The 23,391-nt window shown below is 40.3% G+C and overlaps 1 protein-coding gene across 1 annotated transcript in view; it reads right to left on the bottom strand.

The window, feature by feature from the left end:
- Window positions 1–8,094: 8,094 nt before the first annotated feature.
- The window catches only part of LOC117519809 (catenin delta-1-like), a 50,885-nt gene continuing 35,588 nt past the window's right edge, over window positions 8,095–23,391 (bottom strand). Inside the window, 8 exon segments of the mRNA XM_034181053.1 lie at window positions 8,095–9,731; window positions 15,875–15,929; window positions 16,108–16,175; window positions 16,296–16,337; window positions 16,478–16,686; window positions 20,744–20,936; window positions 22,773–22,923; window positions 23,118–23,245. Coding sequence (XP_034036944.1) covers window positions 9,673–9,731; window positions 15,875–15,929; window positions 16,108–16,175; window positions 16,296–16,337; window positions 16,478–16,686; window positions 20,744–20,936; window positions 22,773–22,923; window positions 23,118–23,245 — 905 coding nt within the window. The 3' untranslated portion in view covers window positions 8,095–9,672.

Here is a 23,391-nt window from a genome sequence, read left to right as displayed (position 1 = left end):
AGGACCCCTCAGTAAATATTCACTTATCTGCTGCACTAAGTGTTTTACTGCACAGCCTTATGTTTCTAATACTCTGGTCTAAATAGAAACACTTTTAAATAGTGTCACGCACTGCACACTGCAAATTTTTCAGAAGACACAAGTGAAACAGATGGAAAACAACAGATTGGAATTTAAGACTGTGCATTATTTGGATAAATTGTATAAAACATCACAAATAAACTGCTTACATTTAGTTTAAAAAAAAAGAGATAAGTAACAACCAAAAAAACTGAAGACAAAAATTAAAGTACATGTTAATATATATTTCCAAAAAAGTAACATTTGAAGTTGGGATTTTTTTTATTTTATTGTGTACATTTGTTTTGGATTGCAACATTTCTGTTATGTGCAGACGCAGGTTGAGGAGCGGACCAACGTCTGACCGAACCCAGCGCTAAATAACCAGAAAGCGGTTCCACAAACAAAACGATTTTATTTCCCCTCCAGTGCAATAATTAGTGTACAACATAAATATGTGGTTTGTCTGGCGGAGTGAAGGACGGCGCGCTGTCCAGCGCCCAAAAGGATCGAAGCCTCGGCGCTTCTGGACTCAGATTCACCGCCAAACACCCCCCAGGTGGACACGACAAAATGACTCTGTGAAGGATGGAAAAGGTGAGGTAAGTCAACAGAGCTACAGCAAATATCTGTCAGAGGCACACACTATCAACAACACATTCAGGTCTGAATTTAAGCTTTATGTAAATGAGCAGCTTCTCACAACAGGTGGAGGATCATCAGTCCGTACGCCACGGCAGTGAGAAGCAAACTGCACAATTCTCATCAATGTTCAAATATACTGCGTAACAAAATGCCAAATTACTATTAACGATCATTCAGACAATAATCACCTCTGATGTGTGCTGACAGCATGTGTCCCTCACCCGTCCTCCTTCACAGGCACGATGTGTCAAACCCTGGCGCGGTCCTCAGCGTCTCACAAACGAACGTCACAAGGTCGAGTTCCCGGCAATTCTGCTTGAACCACTCATGGCTTAAATGCAGAACGCCATCTCATTATCTGCTTCAGCTGAAAGTCTTTAAGTTTACACTTGAGCATCATCCACAGGTGCTGCGAGTCAGTAGGCCTGCATGTGAACATCCTCCACAGGTGCAGCTAATAATGCTGATGAGGGTGAAGGACTCTTCTGCCAGCACCTTCTCCACAGACAAAAACCAGTTTGCATACCACCTGGACAGCAAAGAAAAGAAAACAACACAAAAACATCCAGCCAAACTCCCCAACACACAACAGTTTAAAGAAATTAAAAACAGTTTATTTGTAAACACACACACACATATATGTCTGCATAAAATATGTAACGTGAATAACATTTAAGTCTTGACATTCGAACAAAACACAAAAGTTGTACATTTTAAAAATCAGGCCTGTTTTGCAGAAACTGCAATTACATCATTCTCAAACAATAGTGTAGTGACACGTTTTTAAGTAAATACTCAGTATTCTGAATAATAAAAAAAATATATAGAAAACAAGTCCTGTTTTAATCATGTCTGAAGTTTCAACTTCAACTCTGGTCCTGATCCACTAAATAAAAGGGGATGAAAAGAGTTCAAAATGACATTAAATTTTCCATTCTCCAAACTACAAGTTGGTGCTTTATTCTGGGTTAATATCCAGAGTACAGCTAAAATACTTATGTCTGTACAGTTCAACAACAGTGACATCAGCCTGCTGTATTTCCAGTTAAAACACTTACAGTATCATTATTTCTTTGGAAGATCTGAATACACCCCCCCAACAACAACAAATCACTTTAATTTTGTTTAAAATGCTGCCACGGCCCAGTTTCATGTGTTGTTTCCTGACCTGCAGCATGTATATGTTCAACAGCGCAGGTGAAGGACACCCTGAACATGAGCGACTGTCCGCACTCCCAGAGACTCGGGTTATTGTTCTCACGTCCACACCAGGGGAAAGTCAGACATCTCCTCTTTGAACTAGAAGGACATTCAATTTCATCACATCGTCCCATTTTCTCTGTGTAGATCAAACAGATCCCACAAAGAGGTCAAGGAGGGCACTGGGTCAAAACGCTCGGTGGGGGACGGAGAGTCCTGTAGCACTGGACTGGGTTTGGGCCAGCGCTCATTAAATTTGACAAAGAACAGCGGGTCCTTGAAGGGCCCCCCGTAGATGATGGCCTGCATCAGGTAGACCAGGGCCATAACCAGGAAGCTGATGAGGAAGAAGGGGATGAAGGGCCTTAAGTGGTCCCACGCTACAGCAAGACCATAACCCACGCCGCTGAGGCCGTCCTGCTTCCCGGTGTGAGAGGTGTGACGGGAGGAATCAGCCGCTGGAGTGCCGTCAGGGGAATTATCCTCAGAGTTTGCAGATGAAGGGCCAAGGACACTGAGTGAATCCATGATCAGGTTCCTGTGTGGCTCCCGGGTTCTTATTCTGGAAGTTTGTCCCCACTATGATCCTGAAATAAACTCCAGGGATCAGAAGGACCAAATCTTCGCAGTCATCCCACTTACAGGCCACAGAGTCGCCCAGCGATGCGGTTTCTGTGCATCATCATTCACGGTCACAGGCACTGACGTGTCGTCTTGCTCACAGCAGGCAGCCTTCAGAATGTGTGTGTTTTTTTTAAAATAATCTCCAGGAATGTGCTGTAAAACTTTCTTTGGTCACGTCTTCCAGTAGTTCCCACAGCTCCTGTGCGCAGATGAACGCTGACGATAAATGACACCGATTCTATTTGAGCTTGAGAGAAAATTAAGAGCAGCAGGGAGCCAAAAATAGGTATGACTCCAAATGACAGGACGCAGAGAGGGCAGGAGAATCTGCTGCTTAGTGCTCTCAAGTTTAAGGAGGACCAGCTGACCTGACACAGAGCATGCACACCTCTCACACAACATGTGCATAAAATGTGTTCATGCATACAGGAACATGAGCAGGAGATAGGTACGCTGCTAACTAGAATGGCACTTGAGTGCACTCTTTTGCCAAAGACATGCAACGTCTCAACTCATGCACAAAAAAAAAAAAAAAAAAACCCAAATATATCAATTGGTAGCAGGTTATACTGAATGTTACAATTACACAAAAAGCAGTTCATTTAAAACAAAGTTTACACCAAGTGCATTTCTTAATCAGTTCAAAGCAGCCCATGAATTCAAAAATAAATAAAAATGTGTAAATAAACAGATCAAAGGAGTCTGTAGCATTAAAAAAAAAGAAAGAAAAAAAAAGAAAAACAAGAAAAAAAACCTCTGGCTTGGAACACAGATGTGCCACAACTGTGAATGGAACACATCCTATAAATCAGTCCAGACGTCTTACATTTCATGGAAACTTTTCCCAATTTAAAAGGACGGTATATTTCCTAGACCCGGCTATTTACTTTTTTTTTTTTTTTTTTAAGTTCAGCCTAAAATACAAGTTTCTCTACGAGATCAGATGCAAAACGCTGTGTGTGAGAAAATCACTTAAATGGTTTTTCAGTAATCCTGATAATAAAAATGAAAAACATCCTCTACAATCGAGATGAAACTATAATGAGGACCAAATCTGCAAGTATTTATTTTAGGGTTTGAAAGCTGGTGCATCTCATACACTAGTAAAGTATTTTCATGTGTAGCAACACCTAAGTTCTGATAGAAATACATTTATCTCGAATGAGTTTGTGGATCACAGTCTCAAACATGCAGGTCATACATAAAAATAAATAAATAAATATATATATATAGTGATAATGGATGCCACTGAAGAGTTTTGGAAGACGGAAAGACTGTGATTACAATGAACTGATGGAGGCGATTAAGCTGTACTTGAAGGATTTCACTTAACCCGCTGGTTTTAAAATCCAGAAGAGAGGGGTGGGTGAGGAAGGCTTTGGAAAAAGGGCAGTATGAGCTAGAAGGTAAGTTTTTGCTTGTTTTTAAATTTTTCAAACAGTTTATCATTCCAAAAAAAAGAAAAAAGAAAAGAGTAAAAAGGAAGCGCTGTGGTGCAGCGTGGTCTTGTGTGACTAAGCCATGCAACCCCAATTCCAATGAAGTTGGGACGTTGTGTGAAATGTAAATAAAAACAGAATACAATGATTTGCAAATCCTCTTCAACCTATATTCGATTGAATACACCACAAAGACAAGATATTTAATGTTCAAACTGATAAACTTTATTGTTTTTGTCCAAATATTTGCTCATTTCGAAATGGATGCCTGCAACACATTTCAAAAAAGTTGGGCAACAAAAGAAAAAACAAAAGCAACAAAAGACTGGGAAAGTTGATGAATGCTCAAAGAACACCTGTTTGGAACATTCCATTCCACAGGTGAGCAGGTTAATTGGAAACAGGTGAGTGTCATGATTGGGTATAAAAGGAGCATCCCCAAAAGGCTCAGCCATTCACAAGCAAAGATGGGGTGAGGATCACCACTTTGTGAACAACTGCGTGGAAAAAAAAATTAGTCCAACAGTTTAAGAACAATGTTTCTCAACGTTCAATTGCAAGGAATTTAGAGAAGAAAACGATAAAGCAGAAGAAGGTCAGAATTAAATGAATGGAATTTAATGGAATGGAATGCAGGTGCTGGCAACATTTCCCAAGATGTCAACAAGAAGAAAACATTAAAGCAGAAGGTGGTCAGAATTAAATGAATGGAATTTAGGGATTCCATCATCTACAGTCCATAACATTATGTAACAATTTTTGTTCCTAGCTTCTAAGTGTTATATTTCAACTGCTTATGTCTAAAGTCTATGGAAAAATGACTACATTCAGCACAAACTTTGATTTAATTTTTAACGTTCTACAAAGTTCAAAAAGTTTCTTGAAATTTCTACATAATTCTGGAAACTTCTATAAAATTCTGGACCGTTCTAGCAGTTAAAGAATATTCTAGAAGACTACTCAGTAGTAGTGAAGGCGAATCGAGAATATTCTTGAAAACAGACAAATTTCAAAATATTATTGTCCTGATCACAGAAGCAAAGTTTCTGTGGAATAACAGCTAGTACCCAGGAACAAAACAAAAATAAAAATTTGTTACAGTGTAATATAATAAGAAGATTCAGAGAATCTGTAGAACTTTCTACATGTAAGCGGCAAGGCTGAAAACCAATATCATTGTGTAAAGGATCTTACCGCATGGGTTCAGTTCAGGAACACCTCAGCAAACCATTGTCAGTTAACACAGTTCGTTGCTACATCTACAAGTGCAAGTTTAAAACTACCATGCAAAGCGAAAGCCATACATCAACATCCAGAAACACTGCCACCTTCTCTGGGCCCGAGCTCATTTGAAATGGGCAGACGCAAAGTGGAAATGTGTGCTGTGGTCTGATGAGTTCACATTTCAAATTGTTTTTGGAAATCATGGACGTCATGTCCTTTGGACAAAAGAGGAAAAAGACCATCCAAATTGTTACCAGCGCAAAGTTCAAAAGCCAGCATCTGTGATGGTATGGGGGTGTGTTAGTGCCCATGGCATGAGCAACTTACACATCTGTGATGGCACCATCAATGCTGAAAGGCACATCCAGGTTTTGGAGCAACACATGCTGCCGTCCAAGCAACGTCTTTTTCAGGGACGTCCCTGCTTATTTCAACAAGACAATGCCAAGCCACATTCTGCACGTGTTACAACAGTGTGGCGATGCAGCAAAAGCGTGCACGTACTAGATTGGCCTGCCTGCAGTCCAGACCTGTCACCCTTTGAAAATGTGTGGCACATTATGAAGCACAAAATACGACAACGGAGACCCCGGACTGTTGAGCAACTGAAGTCGTACGTCAAGCAAAAATGGGAAAGAATTCCACCTACAAAGCTTCAACAATTAGTGTCCTCAGTTCCCAAAAGCTTATTGTGTTGTTATGCCTCGTTCACACTGGACGCCACAAATTTGCGTCCCTCGCCGGGCGCCACCATCGCTTGGTGTGTCGCTCTGCTTTCGCTGCGAAAATTCACCCCAATGCATTATCAAAAAGGAGGAGCTTCCATTCCGCTCACCGTCAACATGCCGGACCTTGATCACACGGAGTGAGTTGCTATGCTCTATTTGTTGTGGAAAGCTGACAAACGTCGCCAGCGGCACCGTCCCTGGGTTCACAACATCCTCATGAGACGTTCCCAATTTGGAGAGTTTCATTATTTGCTGCAGGAGCTGCATCTGGATGAGGGCCACTTTCAGCAGTACTTCCACCTCTCCAGGACCCAGTTTGAGGACCTCCTGTTCCGTTCGCGAGCACACATTTGAGAGAAAAAAAAAAAAAAAAAAAACCTTTCTGCCACTGCAGTTCCTCGCTCTCCCCTCCAACTCTGTCATAATTGTGTTATAAACCGGTCACCATTTATTATACATTTGTGTAGTTAATAAAATTGTCTTCAGACGATACGTTCACGCGCAAATGAAAAAAAATAAATAAACTGGCTGCTGCGGTGCTGCTCGCTCTCCCCTCAAACTCTGCCATAATTGTGTTATAAACCAGTCACCATTTGTTTTATTATACATCTGTGTAGTGAATAAAATTTTCACGGACGATTTGTTCGCATGCGCACGTGAAAAAAAGAAAAAAAAAAAAAAACTGGCTGCTGCTCGCTCTCCTCTCAAACTCTTGTCATAATTGTGAAATAAAGGACAAAAGGTACATAAGTCCTGCTCACAGGCTGGCTGCCAGAGACAGGACATGTCCACACCAAGTATAAACTCCAGACATCTCCGCGTTACTACATATTCAGTCCCTGAACGGTCATTGTGGCGCGACAAGACGAAAAAGTTCAGATTTTTCAACTTGGGGAAGAAGGCGACGGGACGCAACTCGACATCGCGCCACAAACACGTCAATCGTTCGAAAATCGCATCATTCACATCCATCGCGTCACATTGTGTGGCTTGGACTTTTGTGGCCCCACAACACGTCCTTCCATAGGGATTACATGGCAACCTGTTGCCGCAGTTGCCCACGTGTGATGTGTGGTGTGGACACGGCCTTAGAAGGAAAGGTGATGTAACACAGTGGTAAACATACTACTGTCCTAGCTTTGTTGAAACATTTTGCAGGGATCATTGCAAAATAAGCAAATATTTGCACAAAAACAAAGTTTATCAGTTTGAACATTAAATATCGTCTTTGTGGTGTAATCAATTGAATATAGGTTGAAGAGGATTTTCAAATCGTATTTGTTTTATTTACATTTTACACAACGTCCCAACTTCATTGGAACTGGGTTGTACATATCTATTTGTAATACAAAACTATTAAATACAAGTATAAGGTTTTTGCTTGTTTTTAATTTTTCAAAGAAGTTATTCCACCTTCATGCAGGTTGGAGTGATGCAGGAGGCTTGGGGGGGTAAAAAAAAGCACAGTGGTGTGGCGCGGTCTTACTTCGCATTTAAAAATGACAGGCGTAATAGATCCTTTAATTTATTAATATTATGACAACGATCAGATTGCCACATTGAAAAAAGAATGTATGTATATCAGGAGCGAGAGCCATCTATTCCTTTGGTGGCAAAGCGAGAAACCCGGGAGGGGTAATGACTACTTTCCTGAAAATAACAATACATGTCACCACTGTTGCGAGCATGTGCATATGCAAAAGGGGGACTGATTTTGAGGGGGGACCGTTCGGTCTGCGACACCGGCACTTTGGTTCGCACTCAAAGCCCTCGTGGCTGCTTTCTCAATCAGTGTGGGAGGATTTCAGATTCATGACATACTGAGGACACCAGGACACCTTCACATCCTCAAACAACCTTGTTGCAGGACTTGTCCAGGGTGCATAAACAGGCATGACCAAGCAGGATAGCTCTTGCCTGTCAGCATGTGGCTCACTATGAAATTAGAGACACCGGCAAAGCTGAGAACGTCAACACTTAATCTTTAACTTTGCTCCGGTGTTACTGCCATGAACACTGAGGCCTGAGTACTTTAACACATTAACCACTGCATTCTTAAATAATAATAAAAAAATGCTTTGGCAACACACATAACTGCATAGAAAATAACTCTCCAATTAGAGATGTTAGCATTTGAATAAACACTGCTCTCTCGCCACACAAACTGCCAAATCTTGTCTAAGAAAAGATCTTTATTTATATATATATAAAAACAAAAAACAGCAATACCAGTTACATAATTTACTGAAAAACGCAACTTTTCAGAGCCAAGGCAGGTATGAATGGTACATCATAATTTTACATTAATAGACAACATTACAAATATACTGTGTGGAGACTTTAAAAAAAAAAATTATATACGGCTGGTCTCTTTTACCATTAAAACAACTCAGCATTAAAAGTGGAACTAAAATAAAAAAGTAGACCTAATTGCATAATGCTTTCACCCACCACACCATAAAATCAGGTACAAACAAAAAAGTGAGAATTAATGTAAAATAGATAAAAATAATAATAATCAGAACAAAAAGGTGCTTTTTGTTTCTCACACCAAACCTCCCAAGTAACAGCCATCTGCCTAAACTCGAGTCGCCTCTGAGTGAAGCCTCCCAAAAAACCATATATACGCTCTTATAAAACAGTACAGCACAAATCACGATGTACACGTATCGTCGGCTACATCGCAAAAGACAGCAAGTAGTGGTTGATTTCAAAGTAGAAAACCATAGTTAGCAGAGACGGACAGTGATGGTATTAAAGAGGAGGAGAAGCCACAGACTCCCGTTCTGAAGTGTCTGAGGGAAGAACAGAGTTTCAGAGCATGTTTTTGTCCTAAGTGTTGTTCTGCTACAGTCAGGCTGGGAATGTTTCCATCACTGAAGTAGAACCCCAACATGCTTTATTCATTTATGCTTCAGGTGTCACAACACGCTTTTCAAGACAAAGTTTGGCGTATTAGCCAATCAATTACGTCGGAACCTCTGGCAGTAAACACAAAAAGAAGCATTTGGAAGAAAAGTAACGAAAAACTGTTGCAGTGTAGAAAATAAAGCAAACAAGAACAAAACACCACACACAAAATGAATGCTTGAACTAATCAATATATGGTCTAATGGGTGTGGTCCTTAAATTCATTCCAAAGCCCACAGTAGTGTCTCCACAGGTTTACTGTATGACAATTATTCACACCTGCTCCTTCTGTGCCCGCCGCACTGAGACAAAATAACTGCACAGGAAAATAACTCTGATATAAACATTCTAAGCTACAGGGCGGCCGCGTCACATCAGCCCGTCCCAGCTTTCCACCACGGTGACTTAAATTAACCAGCAAATCTAATGCAGTTATCCCCTTTTTCTTTCTATATACAGTATACATCCTAGACAGAAGTCTACGTACAGATTCGTCATCAGGATGCAGGTGCTAGCAACATTTCCCAAGATGTCGACAACACAGAAGAAAACGATAAAGCAGAAGGAGGTCACAATTAAATGATTGTCACCAAACAAAGAGGCTTGCTTTTGCAGCATAATTTTTTTTTTCCCCCCAAAAAATGCAGTATGCTTCTGATGCTACAAAGAACTTAAAGTTAGATGGATGTATCTACAGTACATGTTGTTGCTTCATTTTTTTTTTTGGCCAAACAAGCACTGTCTTTGGATGCCAACCCTCATCTTCTAATCCCATCTGTCCTTTGATAGAAAGAGGAGGGGTGGGGTGGGGGAGAGAAACTGCGCATCTGGATGTTCTCTCCTCAGTAGCAGTGGCAAGGCAGGGAAGGCCCCATCTGGGTGATGCACACTATCAGTTTTTCTGTAGGACCAGAGAGTAAAAACAAACAATTAATACAGAGATGTGATGAACGTGAGCAACTTTACAGAATAACTAAGAAGCCAACACAGAAACGCACTATGTGGTATCAGTACGGCACTCTGCACACTGGTGCTGTCACAATAGCCAACTCTTTAATAGTACTGAACAAAAATAAACTAAATGACATTTTACTGCACGCCATAGAGGAACTCTGACTAAAGTGTGGAAAAAATGGTTTAACAAGTTTAGAAAACACATGAAAGGGAAACTGAGATTAATCAACATGGATTTTTTTTTTGGGGGGGGGGGGGGGGGTATTTACACTTTGGGGGAAAAGTCATCAGTGCAGTCGTGATTTTGAATGTAAACACGGTCATGGGCTACATAGTGTAATTGTATGAGGCAAACTAAAACCACGTGCAGTAAACAGCTTCTTGGTGCCAGTGCACAGGCACAAATGTCACCAAAAGTACTTGGTAGCACAGACAGGATCCCTATGGAGGCACATGTGTGCACATTTGCCTGACTAAATGTAAAGAAACTTTTGAAAATGATTGACAATGCAGTTTTCCTCCTGCTGGTTTGAGAGTGCAGCTGTGCACAAAGTAATTACAAGTCGATTGATGAGGGACTCATTCTACAGTTTACAACTGGAATGTGAATTCTTCTGAGCGTCAAAACGGGGATAACAATGGTGCGTAACCAAATTTCCTGTGGTTTCTGCACCGAGTTTGATCCGCATGCAGCCCTGTTGACGCCCTTCCTTCCTGACGCAACTCTGGATGTAAAAAGGTAATCAGGCACAGGTGGCCTTGACTCAGGGACACATTTGTCGGGAAGCAATCATACTAACTGCAAGTGCCAACATGCTGAAACCGGGACAACTATGGTGCCAGATGCCAAGTACCATAGGCCCCCCTCACCCCAAGTTTGTTTCTGTAGTCACTTTACATATTTAGTAACCAGTGAAGGGAAAAGAAGCCAGTGACACATTGTCCCACACCCCAGTTTGTGGACGTGTAATGGGACAATTGCCAAATGCTGTGGCAACAATTTTTTAACAATTACACAAAAAGTTGAATTTAGTCTTCATTTATACATATTTTATGTTTATTTATCAATACCTCAGGCATAGTTGCCTCAGTAGCCAAGCTTCCAGCCTTGTTGAGCACATTTAATGTTTCTCAGTTTGATGAAATGTAACTTCAGCTCAGTCAGAACTAGGCAATATGGCCGAGTTTTGTTTCAAGTTAGTGTTATATATTTTAAAAACCCACCAAACTGATCACAAACCAGCCCAAAGATGTACTCATGCAGGTGCTGTGACTTCATTTAACGAGTTGGCTTCACTTATCTCTATATAATACTGGATCGCTCATTGGCCAATATTTCTGAAGCAAACCGGCTGTCATATTACCGCTCCGATGTCCCGCTCCTGAACGCTTTTTTCTATTGATCTTTAATGAGGTGCACGCAACTTTATTCTTTGTAATTTTGTTACAAAATACCTTCATGTGCAGCTATAAACTGCGCAAATCACCAGATCAACAGCTGTGGACGAACATTTCACCTGTGAATATGATTGAAACTGGAAGTAATGAAGAATAATTTGAAGAGTTCTATCCCTTATTTCAGCATATAGACAAATATAATAATAATAATAATAATAAGTGGCTTACTGACAACATGTGTAGCCACGTGTTTTGTGTTGGACAAACTATTTAAGACATTTATTAGGTCTACTTGTGAATAGTTTTGGAACTATAGGCATTGTTACTACGAGCTTTATTTACTTAATTTAGGCTGAAGCTCAGAGCGATGTGCAATAAATGTTGTCCTTGCAGGGAAAACTAACTCTCCTGTAGCTAGTTAAGTGGTGTTTTACTCTTTTAGTGCAACTACAAAAAAAAAAAAATAAATAAATAAATCTACTACTATTTCTGTATTATCCATCATGACTTTTGTTATCCATCCACTTTTGTTCATGTTATATTTGGTATATTGTTCGTGTTATAGTACCAATACATACACATTATATATATATATATATATATATATATATATATACACATTATATATATATATATATATATATATATATATACACATTATATATATATATATATATATATATATACACATATACATACATACACACACACGAGGTCTATTAGATAAGAAACCGACACTTATTTTTTATAACTATATGGATTTGAATGACGTGCGATTACACCAATCATGCTTGAACCCTCGTGCGCATGCGTGAGTTTTTTCACGCGTGTCGGTGACGTCATTTCCCTGTGGGCAGGCCTTGAGTGAGATGTGGTTCAGCCCTCTCGGCTGAATTCCTTTGTTTCACACGCTGCTCGAGACGGCGCGCGTTGCTTTATCAAAATTTTTTCTGGACCTGTGAGGAATATCCGAGTGGATACTATTCGAGAAATTTAGCTGGTTTTCAGTGAAAAGTTTAACAGCTGATGAGAGATTATGGGGTGTTTGTCGCTGTAAGGACTTCCCACGGAGCGGGACGTCGCGCAGCACTTCGTGAGAGAACAGAGAAGATTCAGAAGAGGCCGGCATGAGGACTTTATGCGGACATTCCACTGTTTAAGGACATTTTGTAATGAAAAACGTGTGCGCCGCGACAGGAAAAACACCTCCGTGTTGAAAACCATTTGTAAAATTCAGGCGGCTTTTGATGGCTTTCAATAAGTGAGTAACTGAGAAATTGTTTAACAGCTTGGGCATGTTCCAACTTGCCCGTTAAGGTTTCCAACGGAGGTGTTTTTCCTGTCGCGACCCCCCGCGGTCGGGTCCGGCCCGACATGCGACTCTGCCCGCACGTTCTTTCATTACAAAATGTCCGTTAACAATGGAATGTCTGAATAAACTCCTCATGCCGACTTCTTCTGAAAGTTCTCTGTTCTCTGACGACTTACTGGGTCAACAGAGCCTGAAATGTGGAAGTTTTCAACTTGAAACGGCGAGGCGCTGCCGCCTTGAAGCGGAGATCGCCGTCAGGCACCGTGGGCCGTCCTTAAAGCGACACTACCAGACCAAAATCTCTCAGCCGTTAAAATGTTTACCGAAAACCAGCTGAATTTATCGAATGGTGTCCACTCAGTTGTGCCTTACAGTTTTGAAAAAATTTTGATCAAACAAAGCAGCAGTCTCTGAGCCATTCCTAAACAATGAAAAAAAAAATTGACGAGAGGGTGGGCCACTCCTCACTCAAAGACTGCCCACAGGCGAATGACGTAACCGACAGGCGTGAAAAAAACTCTCGCATGCCCACAAGGGTTCAAGCATGTCTGATGTAATCACACGTGATTCAAATCCATATGGTTTTTGAAAAAAATAATAAGGTCGGATACTTTTCTAACAGACCTCGTATATATATATATATATATATATATATATATATATATATATATATATATATATATATATATATATATATATATATATATATATATATAAAGGCTTGCTTCCACAAAACTTGTATAAACTGATTAAAGGATGATCATTTTTATAATTGAGTATTTGTCCAGTGAGATACGAGTAAGTGAAAACAGAAGGGAAGAAATGTCAAAGTAATAAAATAAAATAATAAAATGGCATGCATAGATTATGAGGGATTAATCTTACATTATCCAAAGAACAAAAATAAGTAAATGAGAGAATCAGCTCAGTTATTACTTGAAATTGTTGACGTTCTAATAAGCTGTCTATGTGCGGTCTGGGCAGCACGGTGGATTAGTGGTAAGCACTGTTGCCTCACAGCGAAAAGGTCATGGGTTCAATTCCCACCTGAGGCCTTTCTGTGTGGAGTTTACATATTCTCCTCGTGTTTGTGTGGGTTTCCTCCGGGTGCTCCAGTTTCCTCCCACATCCAAAGACATGCAGATTAGGTGGACTGGAATCTTTAAATTGTCCGTAGGTGTGCGTGTGGGTGTGACTGTGTTTGTTTGTGGCCCTGCGACAGACTGGCGCCCTGTCCTGGGTGTATCCTGCCTCATGCTCTATGACTGCTGGGATTGGCTCCAGCCCCCTGCAACCCTCAATTGGACTAAGCGGTTGAAGATGTGTGTGTGTGTGTGTGTGTGTGTGTGTGTGGGGTCCCCATAAGTTGGGAGTGGCAAGATGTCTGCCAGTTTACTTCAGCGGATTGTACAGTGTGTGTGTGGGCCAATGAGCTATCCAGTATTATATACAGATCAGTGGTTTTCCCCACCAGCCTTACTTTCTTCACTGGTGCACAAGCATAACTGTTCCTCCAGAAATGGAGTTCGTGAAACTAAGTTCCTAGTGACATCTCCTTTGTTATTTTTAGGAAGTTTTAATTTTAAAAGATTATTTTTCTTTCTTCATAATTTATCATTCCAAGTTTGACTCAACATTATGGTGCAGTAACAATCTAGGGCTCTTTTTGTGAACGGTAAGGACAGGAGGTCTGTCTGTCTTCTTGCATCATGCCTGATGTTGAGTTCAAGGCAACAAAGTTTTGCTAAATATTAATCTCTGTTTACAGAACAGAGCCTCCCTGTCTTTACTTTCAAACCATTCAATTGTTTTTGTTACCCGAAGCCATCAAAATATGGCCATCAGGTATTGCGAAGGCTTTGCGTCTGTCCATCTGTCTGTGCTCAACATAAGTCCAGTCCTATTATTGCCAGGGTCTTCAAATTCACAGGGAATTATTTTGGGACACAGCCAATCAGAGTAGAGAGGCATCATGACATCACTGGCTGATGTCTCTCAGGCTGCCAAAACCGCTGTGTTTCTGCGCAAGTCTTAACGTGTTTCTCATCTATTATGTAAAAGTAAAATAAACGCTTCTAAAACTGAAAATGCTGTTTTTGTAACCAGATAACACCTCTGGAGTGATTTACAAGATATCTCGTGGATGTCAGCGTGCACACCCGTCACACATGGTCAAAGTTTCTGTGAAGGCTCTCAGCTGTCCAGGTGGTTTCCATAGTAGAGAAGCTTGAATCGACTGGACTGGGTTGCTTGAAGCGAAACGTCCTCGCATCAAGCAACCCAGTCCAGTTGAAGATTCAAGCTTCTCCAACATGGTCAAAGGCTTACGTGGTCTTTTCAAAAGCTCATGTATGTGCACACGCATGCCCTCCTGCAGACGCTGTTAAAAGGCCCATGGTCATACAGCCGAGCGTATTTTAGCGTTGCATTATTTATTTATTTTTTTAAACTTCTAAATCTGTAATACAGAGGTCCATGGGTTAGTTTGCAATCCTGTTGTATCAGTAACTACAACCCTGTGTTCAATAACTTTTGTCAACAGTTTCTGCAGCTTGGATTATGAGTAATTTTTCATGCTGTTTCCACTTTCCCCTCTTTTTATTTTTTGTTTGCACTTTGACATGCAATCTACAACCTGCAGATGTTACCATAACATTTACTTCTGCTGTGTAATGCATTATAAGATCTGTCCATAGAGTATAAATGTCAAAAACTTTGTATACAATGTTTATCAGGGTGCTTTGCAATCTTTTTTATCATCCAACTGTACAGCAGTCACAAGACCACAAACAACAGATTGCATAAAAAAAGAAAGAGGTGCATCCTCGCTTGATCAGAGTAAAAACAAAAAGTCATACATTATCATATACATGGCGCGCCACATTGTGCATTCATTGGCCATCGGGGAAGCCTAGGGCGATACCTGATTATGCATTACATGAAATACTTTACAATGGTTACTGTGACTGAAATCAGCAACCAGGGAATTCAATTTTAGATATTAAAATTACAAGGTAGGGACAAGTCTTAACTCTGGTATTGTGACAACACTACTGTACATACATGTTGTCATTAAAGTTCAACTCTTTATTGGAGGAATTATTTCTACAGTGACAAACTGCATGGACCACAAAGCACGAGAACACTGCAGCATGCCATACCAGCATGTGCATGTCACATCAGGTTATTATAGAGTCAAGTATCAACACCAGTAGACTTCAAACACTTCGCTGTACAACATCGCAGATTAGGTTTAGTGGGGCTTTCAGTTATTAAGAAATATATGAACAGAGTTCATAGAGTCCATGCAGGACAAGAGGTCAGTTGGACATACCATGCTGTTACATGCAGAAGGGGTAGAGGGGAGGGAGGGGGCTAACCATCATAGGAGTCCAACAGGGGCAGAGAGCCCTTTCTGGGCCCGTACACCCCTCGCTGAGAGACAACCAGAAAGAGAGAGAAGAGGGAAACGTGGTGACTGTGAGAACATTTTAGTAATTGTGAGGTTTAAAAGACAGGAAGACTAAAAGAAAAGTGACATTTCACAGTGGTGCAGGAGACTAGCTGTTAGTGTAGGTTAGTCATCATTCCCATGTGTAAATGAAAAATGTACCGGTAAAGTGTCTGTCGTGTCATCCAGAGTGTGCCTCCTCTCCCTCTGGTCCAGTGTTGAGTAGGCCTCTAAATAATTAAAGTCACCCAATATGACATGCTTAAAAAAAAAACAACAACAACAAAACACACACACAAACTTTTTTGTCATCTTGATCAAGAGTGTTAAGAGTTTCAGGATGTACTTACCAGGGCTCAGGTCATTTAGTGGAATCATGTCCCTCTTCTCTCCTACAACAAAGCAAAACAGCCAAAACACAAACTTTAAACACAATCACAGGAAATAAGTTTGCTTTTTATTCCACATCTCTAGCTCATTCAACAAGTCATTTTAGTAATGTTGGAAGTGTGACCATATTGAAATCATGCACCTCTGTCCAGCAGTGGTGTGGTGCTGTCTTCATAGGTTCCGTTGGCTCGGGTGGTGGGACCATTGGAGGTGCCAGCATTAGTACTGAGGTTGACCATGAAGTCAGTTTTCTTCCAGCCGTCCTTCTCAAGGGGCCGGCGCAGCTCCTTGTGGGCCCACACAAGTTGTAGCACCTGGCCCGCGCCACGCACCTCACGATCCGAATGCTTCCTGTTAAAAAATTTTGAACAACTCTAAATTGTGCTTTTGTAAGTACTATTAGACATCCAGCCATCCCAATATATTGTGTCTTTGCATAGCCTATGAAAAGGGTGGGTATGATTTTTACCCGAGGCCATCAAATATGGCCATCGGGTATTGCAAAGGCTTTTCGTCCGTCCATGCTCAGCATAAGCCAGTCCTATTACTGCTAGACTCTTGAAATTCACAGGAAAAAAATTCTTGGGACACAGACCTTGGACAAGTTCAAAGATTGTTAACCTTGATGTATTTTAAGAGGTTAAAAAGTGACATTCTGTCTCAATCTGATCCATTTTGTGTTTGAGTGATGCAGGTGAGTAGAGCTACACCGCGACACCAGTCGCTGGTCTCTTCAAAACCGCTTCATTTTGTGCGTTTACATACATGTTTCTCATATAATATGCAAAGGTTGGTGAGAAATAAACCCTTCTAAAACTGAAAACATTTTTGTAACCCGATAATATGTCTGGAAGGATTTACAAACCATTTAGCAGATGTTAGCCTGTGCACTAACGTCCTGGCTAATGACAATCGCCGCAACACAGCGGTTCAGTGACATGTGGCGACAACATAGCTGCCTACAGTGAAGACGATGCATTATCTTCAAATTAGAGATATCTCGGTAATCTGTATCGGCTGTCTGATAATCCCTCTGGGTACTCTGTAGAGACAGACCGATAAACGGCAATTAGCCGGGGGTGATTATTGGCCCCGGCCGATATATCGGCCAATGTCAATAACTGGCATGGCCCATACACAGCCAATTATTGGCCGACCGATATATTGGTCTCTCTCTACTTGAAATGAAGAAAAAAAGTGTATTTTGTGTGCATCTTCCCGTCCAAAAGAGCAAAGTAGTACCATTTTCAGAGAAGACGTGCGTGCTTTTTGGAATACATTCCAAAATGGGAGACGCTGAAAGGTGCAGAAGCAGAAATTACAAGGAGTTACGTCAATAAACGTCTCACATGTCAGTACCACTACTACTACAGAGATGAAAGTGGTGAACCCCCCCCCGCGCAATTTTTTTTTCAATTCTAGAAGCTCTGAAATGCAATCTGGGGCACCCATTTTGGTGAGAGGAAAACCCAACTTTCTTTATTCAAAATCACACCTCTAGTAGTATTATGCTCTTACTAGGATGCAGCAGTTTTCTATCTTGGCAGATAGTTCTGGAGTAAATCACAGAAGAAATGAACAAATTGAAAACATGGTTTGGCCAAAACAAATTATCATTAAGCTTAAATAAAACAAAACTAATATTATTTGGGAACTGCAGAATGAATGACCACGTACAAATGCAGATAGATGGGGTGCAGTTTGAAAGGGTTAATTAATAATTAATTAATTGTTGGAAACCACACATCAAATACATACAAACCAAATTATCAAGAAGCATTTCAGTGTTAAAAAAAGCAAAACATGTTCTGGATCACAAATCACTCCACATCCTATACTTTTCCATTGTTTTACCGGATTTCAATTATTGTGTAGAGATCTGGGGCCACAACTACATAAGCTTAATAAAATCACTAATTTATTTAAAAAGAGCAATATGGGTCATAATGCCAGTTATCAAGACCATACTCACTCTTCTTAAAGTCAAAAATATTAAAATTAACAGACATACTAAAATTACAAACAGCACAGGTATTGTACAAAGCAAAAAATAACCTTTTATCAAAAACATACATAAACTGCTCAGGGATGGAGAGGAGAGATATCATTTAAGAGGGAAAAACAACTTCAAAATAAATAAAATCCATACAAACAAGAAAAGATTCTGCATTTATTTGTGGGGTGAGACTGTGGAACAGTGTGGGTGAGGAGCTAAAGCAGCGTCCAAACATTCAACAGTTTAAAACTAAATATAAAGAATGTGTTTTCACAGGATACAGGGATGAAGTGGGGGTGTCAGAGTCACTAGGTGTTCACAGGAAACATTTATTTCTATATTTATGTTCATTGTTAGTTGGTTTCATCTTTTCTATTGTGTTGTTTTATCAGGTTCTTTTTGTCACTTTCTCTAAAATTGTATTGTAGCATTATTATTTATATAACTACAACTGTTGTCATTGCTATTATTAATATATAAATAAACAAATGAAAAACTATTCATTTGTAATGCATTTGACTCTTTTACAACAAAGTCATTAATTGTTATACAGAAAACAAATGCACACAAACGTGCTGAGATGCGAACAGCTTAATGCTATCTTTAACATTGAAAATGCCATAGACATGCTAACGTGTTAGCATCTCTCCAGTTTTTAACTTATAAAATACATCTATCAACTGTTTCAGAAGACCATAACAGGTCAGTTCCATAGAAAGGCAAGTATTACTCACAGACATATGCGCTTTAGGGTTTAGCAGGGAAAAATGAAAAAGCGAAATAAAAACCAAAAGCTTTGCTTCAAGGGCCCCTAAGGTGCCCAAAACCTGCCTGATCGAAAATTCAGCACTTAACGACGATCTAAAAAAAATGACCCAAGCAACTGGCAAAGAACTTTTCAGTGAAGGCAATGTGATGGCAGCATGATGTACGTTGATTGGTTGCGTAAACAAAATCATCCAAGATGACAGAAGTATGTCTCAAACAGCTGTATTTCTCTCCAAATCTAATCTGTTTGCCAATTTTTCCTCTTATATTGGCAAACAATAGCAAGAAATGAAAACTATACATATAATTTCCAAAAATAATTTCTGTCTCATTCTCTGTATCATATCTGCCTCCCAAAAATCCATATCAGTCAGGGTCTAGTCTTGATTGATGAATACATTTTAAAAACATTCAGTCTTTATATATTTCCAGGGATGGCTGTCTAACAGTAAGGTATGGTGGCATCTTTATCCATAAAAGTAGTACATAAAGGCCCAATGAAAATATCCTCCCCTCATCCTTCCAGTCATAGAATACACAAATATAACACAATGCTAAAATACACTCGGCTGCATGAGCATTGTGTTCTTTGTAATTTGCAGTTGTTTAATTAATTATGAAGATTCTATTGTCTTACATACAATTAGTACATGTTCAATAAAGCCCCTCTATCAATCAATCAAAAACAATATGTTTTAACGGTGTCTGCCGGAGGCCTTGTGTGTGCATATATGAGCTTTTGACAAGAGTGGAAGTTGTGCAAATCAAGGAATATTAATATATCACCTTCTGTGCATTTGCTAGTATTGATGAGAAATTTAATTCAATAAGAAGTTAGCGTGCACGCTAACGTCCACAATTTTGCTCCAAGGGTGTCATTAGATTCCAAAAACAGCATTCTCACTTTAAGTGTTTATTTCTCGCTAGCTTTTACATAATATATGAGAAGCATGTCATATAAACACATAAATTAAGTGATTTTAGAGAGACCTGCACTGACGTTACGGCGCAGCACTACTATTGGCTGTTACCCCCGCCACTTAAAAAAAAAAAAAAAAAAAAAAAGTGACTTTTTAAACCTCTTAAAATAGGTCAAGGTTAGCCATCTTTGAACTTGTCCAAGGTCTGTGTCCCAAGAATGTTCCCTGTGAATTTCAAGACTTTGGCAGCAACAGGACTGAGCACAGACAAACGGACAGACATAAAGCCTTCACAATACCCAATGGCCATATCTGATGGCCTCAGGTAAAAATGGAGGGAAAGGGGCAAAGGGTATTAAGATTGAGCCTAAATGTTGCAATATAAACATAAAACATGCATACATGTTTGTTGGTATACTAAAAATGTCTTAATAGCAACACAACAACAAAAAGGATAACATCAATGGATCCAGAACTGATAAGCAAAAAAAAAGAAGAAAAAAAAAAGTGTGCATTTAATTAATGATAGATGCCCAAATACAGGGTTTGGCATCTTATTTATTTATTGCATATGTCAACTGTACATACGTGCATTCTTTACACATTTGAAGTTGGCCTAAAGACTGGCTAAGCTTTAATCTGTATTGATATTATATGTCCCATTAGCTCTTCATTTCTGCTTTACAGTTTATTAAATCCTGACCCCAACTAACGAAAAACCTACCCATCCTTGTTGATAAGAACCAGCCTTTCAATGCCCTGTGATGCTCGGAGGGTGTTCGCTGCATCCAGTCTATTACCTAGCACCTCAGCAAGTGTGCTTAGTACAGACACGACAGTCTCCTCTGACAGACTGCGTCCGGATTGGCTCTGACCTCCAGGAAGATTTGCTACAAGGTGAGGCACTGCATGCATTCCTGCAGACAAAACACAGTGATGTAACGGGGTTCTCACTATCCATTTATAGAATCCGCTATGTCGATGACGATGTGCTACTCATTTCAATTTGATATTGAACAGAGACTTTATTGTCATTGTACATACATACAATGAAATTTGTACTCTGCATTTAATCCATCCTAATCACAATTAGACACACTCCAACCACTAGGAGCAGTGGGCAGCCACAGTGCGGCACCCAGGGACCAACTCCAGATGTAGAGACACTGCCTTGGTCAAGAGCAGAGAAAGATGCAGGCCGTAAATAAGCATGTTTTTGACTGTGGGAGGAAACCAGAGTCCCCGGAGGAAACCCCCACAGACAGGCAGAACATGCAAACTCCACACTGAAAGAGCAGGAGGCGATCCCACGAGCTTCTTGTTGTGAGGCCCTGCCAACCACTAAGCCAACGTACCGGACTCGCAGGTGGCTGTGGAGTTACCTACAACTGACCGCAGGCAAACTGCCTAAGGACATTAAGTGCTGCTATCTTTTTTCTCTGACAGGCCTCCGTGATACTTTGATGCCAGCACTTTTCAAAGTTGACATACATTTGCTGTAACAAGAGTATGCCAGATCGCCCTGCCCTGTATATGCTCTTTCAGCTGTTTAGGGAGGATGCCAGCACTTGCAATATAGACCTTCAAGTGATCACTGAAATGTTTTTCAGGTCTTCCTTGGTTTCTTTTGCCAAGGCAGAGTAATGTTATACAAATAATGAATGTTTATGGGTGCAACAGTAAGAATGTTTCATGAGGTGAAAGATGAAATGTTCTATTCAATGAGGCACACCAAATGAAATATTCTTTCCATTGCACAAATGAAAAAACAGTAATTATTTGTTTTATATAATGCCTAAAATAGATCATTGTCATCTATTTTATAAACAAGAGAAAAGGGACTCACTTTCAGTTTAGCTGACAGCTGTATGCTATGGTGGCTCAGTACTCAGGATCACAGTCTACAGGGTGCTTGGATTGTTTTGTAGAGCCTGGAGTTTCTGCTCGTCAAGGCAACAGCCACTGTACTTTCGAGGTATGGGAACTCCTCTACAGTCATCAGTTTGGTTTCATCAATGGAAATGGAGGGCAATCAGTAGCAAATAGTGGGGTAGACTGGCACAGGACGTTTGTCAAGACTGATGGTAAAGCCATGGAGGCATGCTGCTTCAGTAATTTGTTAACCAGCAGCTGGAGGATTAACTCCTTGTGTCAGAACATAAGGAGTTATGTTCTGTATCGTATTTGCTTTGAATAATTAATGGCATGATTGTACACAGTCTTGATATAGTAGGTGACAGTATGCACCTCTACAGCTGGTGTGCAACCTGCCAATAAACAGAAAGGAGGAGTTTATTTATTTGTTTTAGGTTTTTCAGACAGCAGCTGACCAAAAGGAGTGCCTTAAAAAAAGTGGATTTAATCATTCACGTCTTGAAAATGACAGTCTTTTAGAAGTCACTAGTGTCACACCAGCGCCAGACTGTGGGTGCCCACTGCTCCCAATGGTTGGATTGTGTCTAACTGTAATTAGAATGGGTTACATGCAGAGGACAAATTTCATTGTATGTATGTATGTGTACAATGACAATAAACCCTCTATTCTATAAAGCAACACTAACTGTTAATGTTAGCATGAGCACCTCCTTTTTACCAGCATTTTATTGCAAATATTTGTAATAGTATGACTTCTTGTGTGGTTATATGTCCTATCATAAGTGTCTTCTCTTAGTCTCCTCCTTGCATGGCCACCAAAAAAAAACATGCAAGAACATCAGTGAAACATGCCAACACATCCTGCAGAAGGCTCTTACCAAGCAGCTCACAGTTACGGTTGTCAATGGCAAGGTTCCTCAATGCTCCAGACATTGCCCGAACCACACGGTCATTGCCATGGGCCAGTAGCTCTGCCATCATGGGAAGACCCTGCTCAAGACGTACAGTGGCACGAATGTACCGACCATACTGGACAAAATGAAGACAGAGTTATGAAATCAGTTTACATGAAGAGACAACCTTTAAGTTTCAGAACGGCAGTTTCTGTGGGGTTATCACAGCAACTAAGTGGAGACTAAATGTGACAATTCATGTAAAAGTGTTATTTTATGTTTAGTTTTTTTTTGCAGGAGAAATTCACTGTGTTTAGTAAGGGTACTAACAGTCCAACGACCGGCACACAGGTTCTGGATTGCACCGGCAGCAGCCTCCAAAACAGATGGATTCTTGCTCTCTCTGAGCAGTGAAGTGTAAACGCGAACCACTTCCGGTTGGAACAAGAGCTCGTAGCCTGAGAAACAACAGTTTAATGTTAGATTTACAGAATGCTGAACAGAATTTAAAAGTCTAAAACATTTCTGTGTGGTAATGCGATTTGCAGACTACAAGTCATTACACACAATACAGGTTGTACATTTGGAGAATTAGTGAAAGGTG

Source organism: Thalassophryne amazonica, chromosome 11 (assembly GCF_902500255.1).
Source record: "Thalassophryne amazonica chromosome 11, fThaAma1.1, whole genome shotgun sequence".
Classification (NCBI taxonomy): domain Eukaryota; kingdom Metazoa; phylum Chordata; class Actinopteri; order Batrachoidiformes; family Batrachoididae; genus Thalassophryne; species Thalassophryne amazonica.
This window is presented reverse-complemented; position numbering and strand designations above follow the sequence as displayed.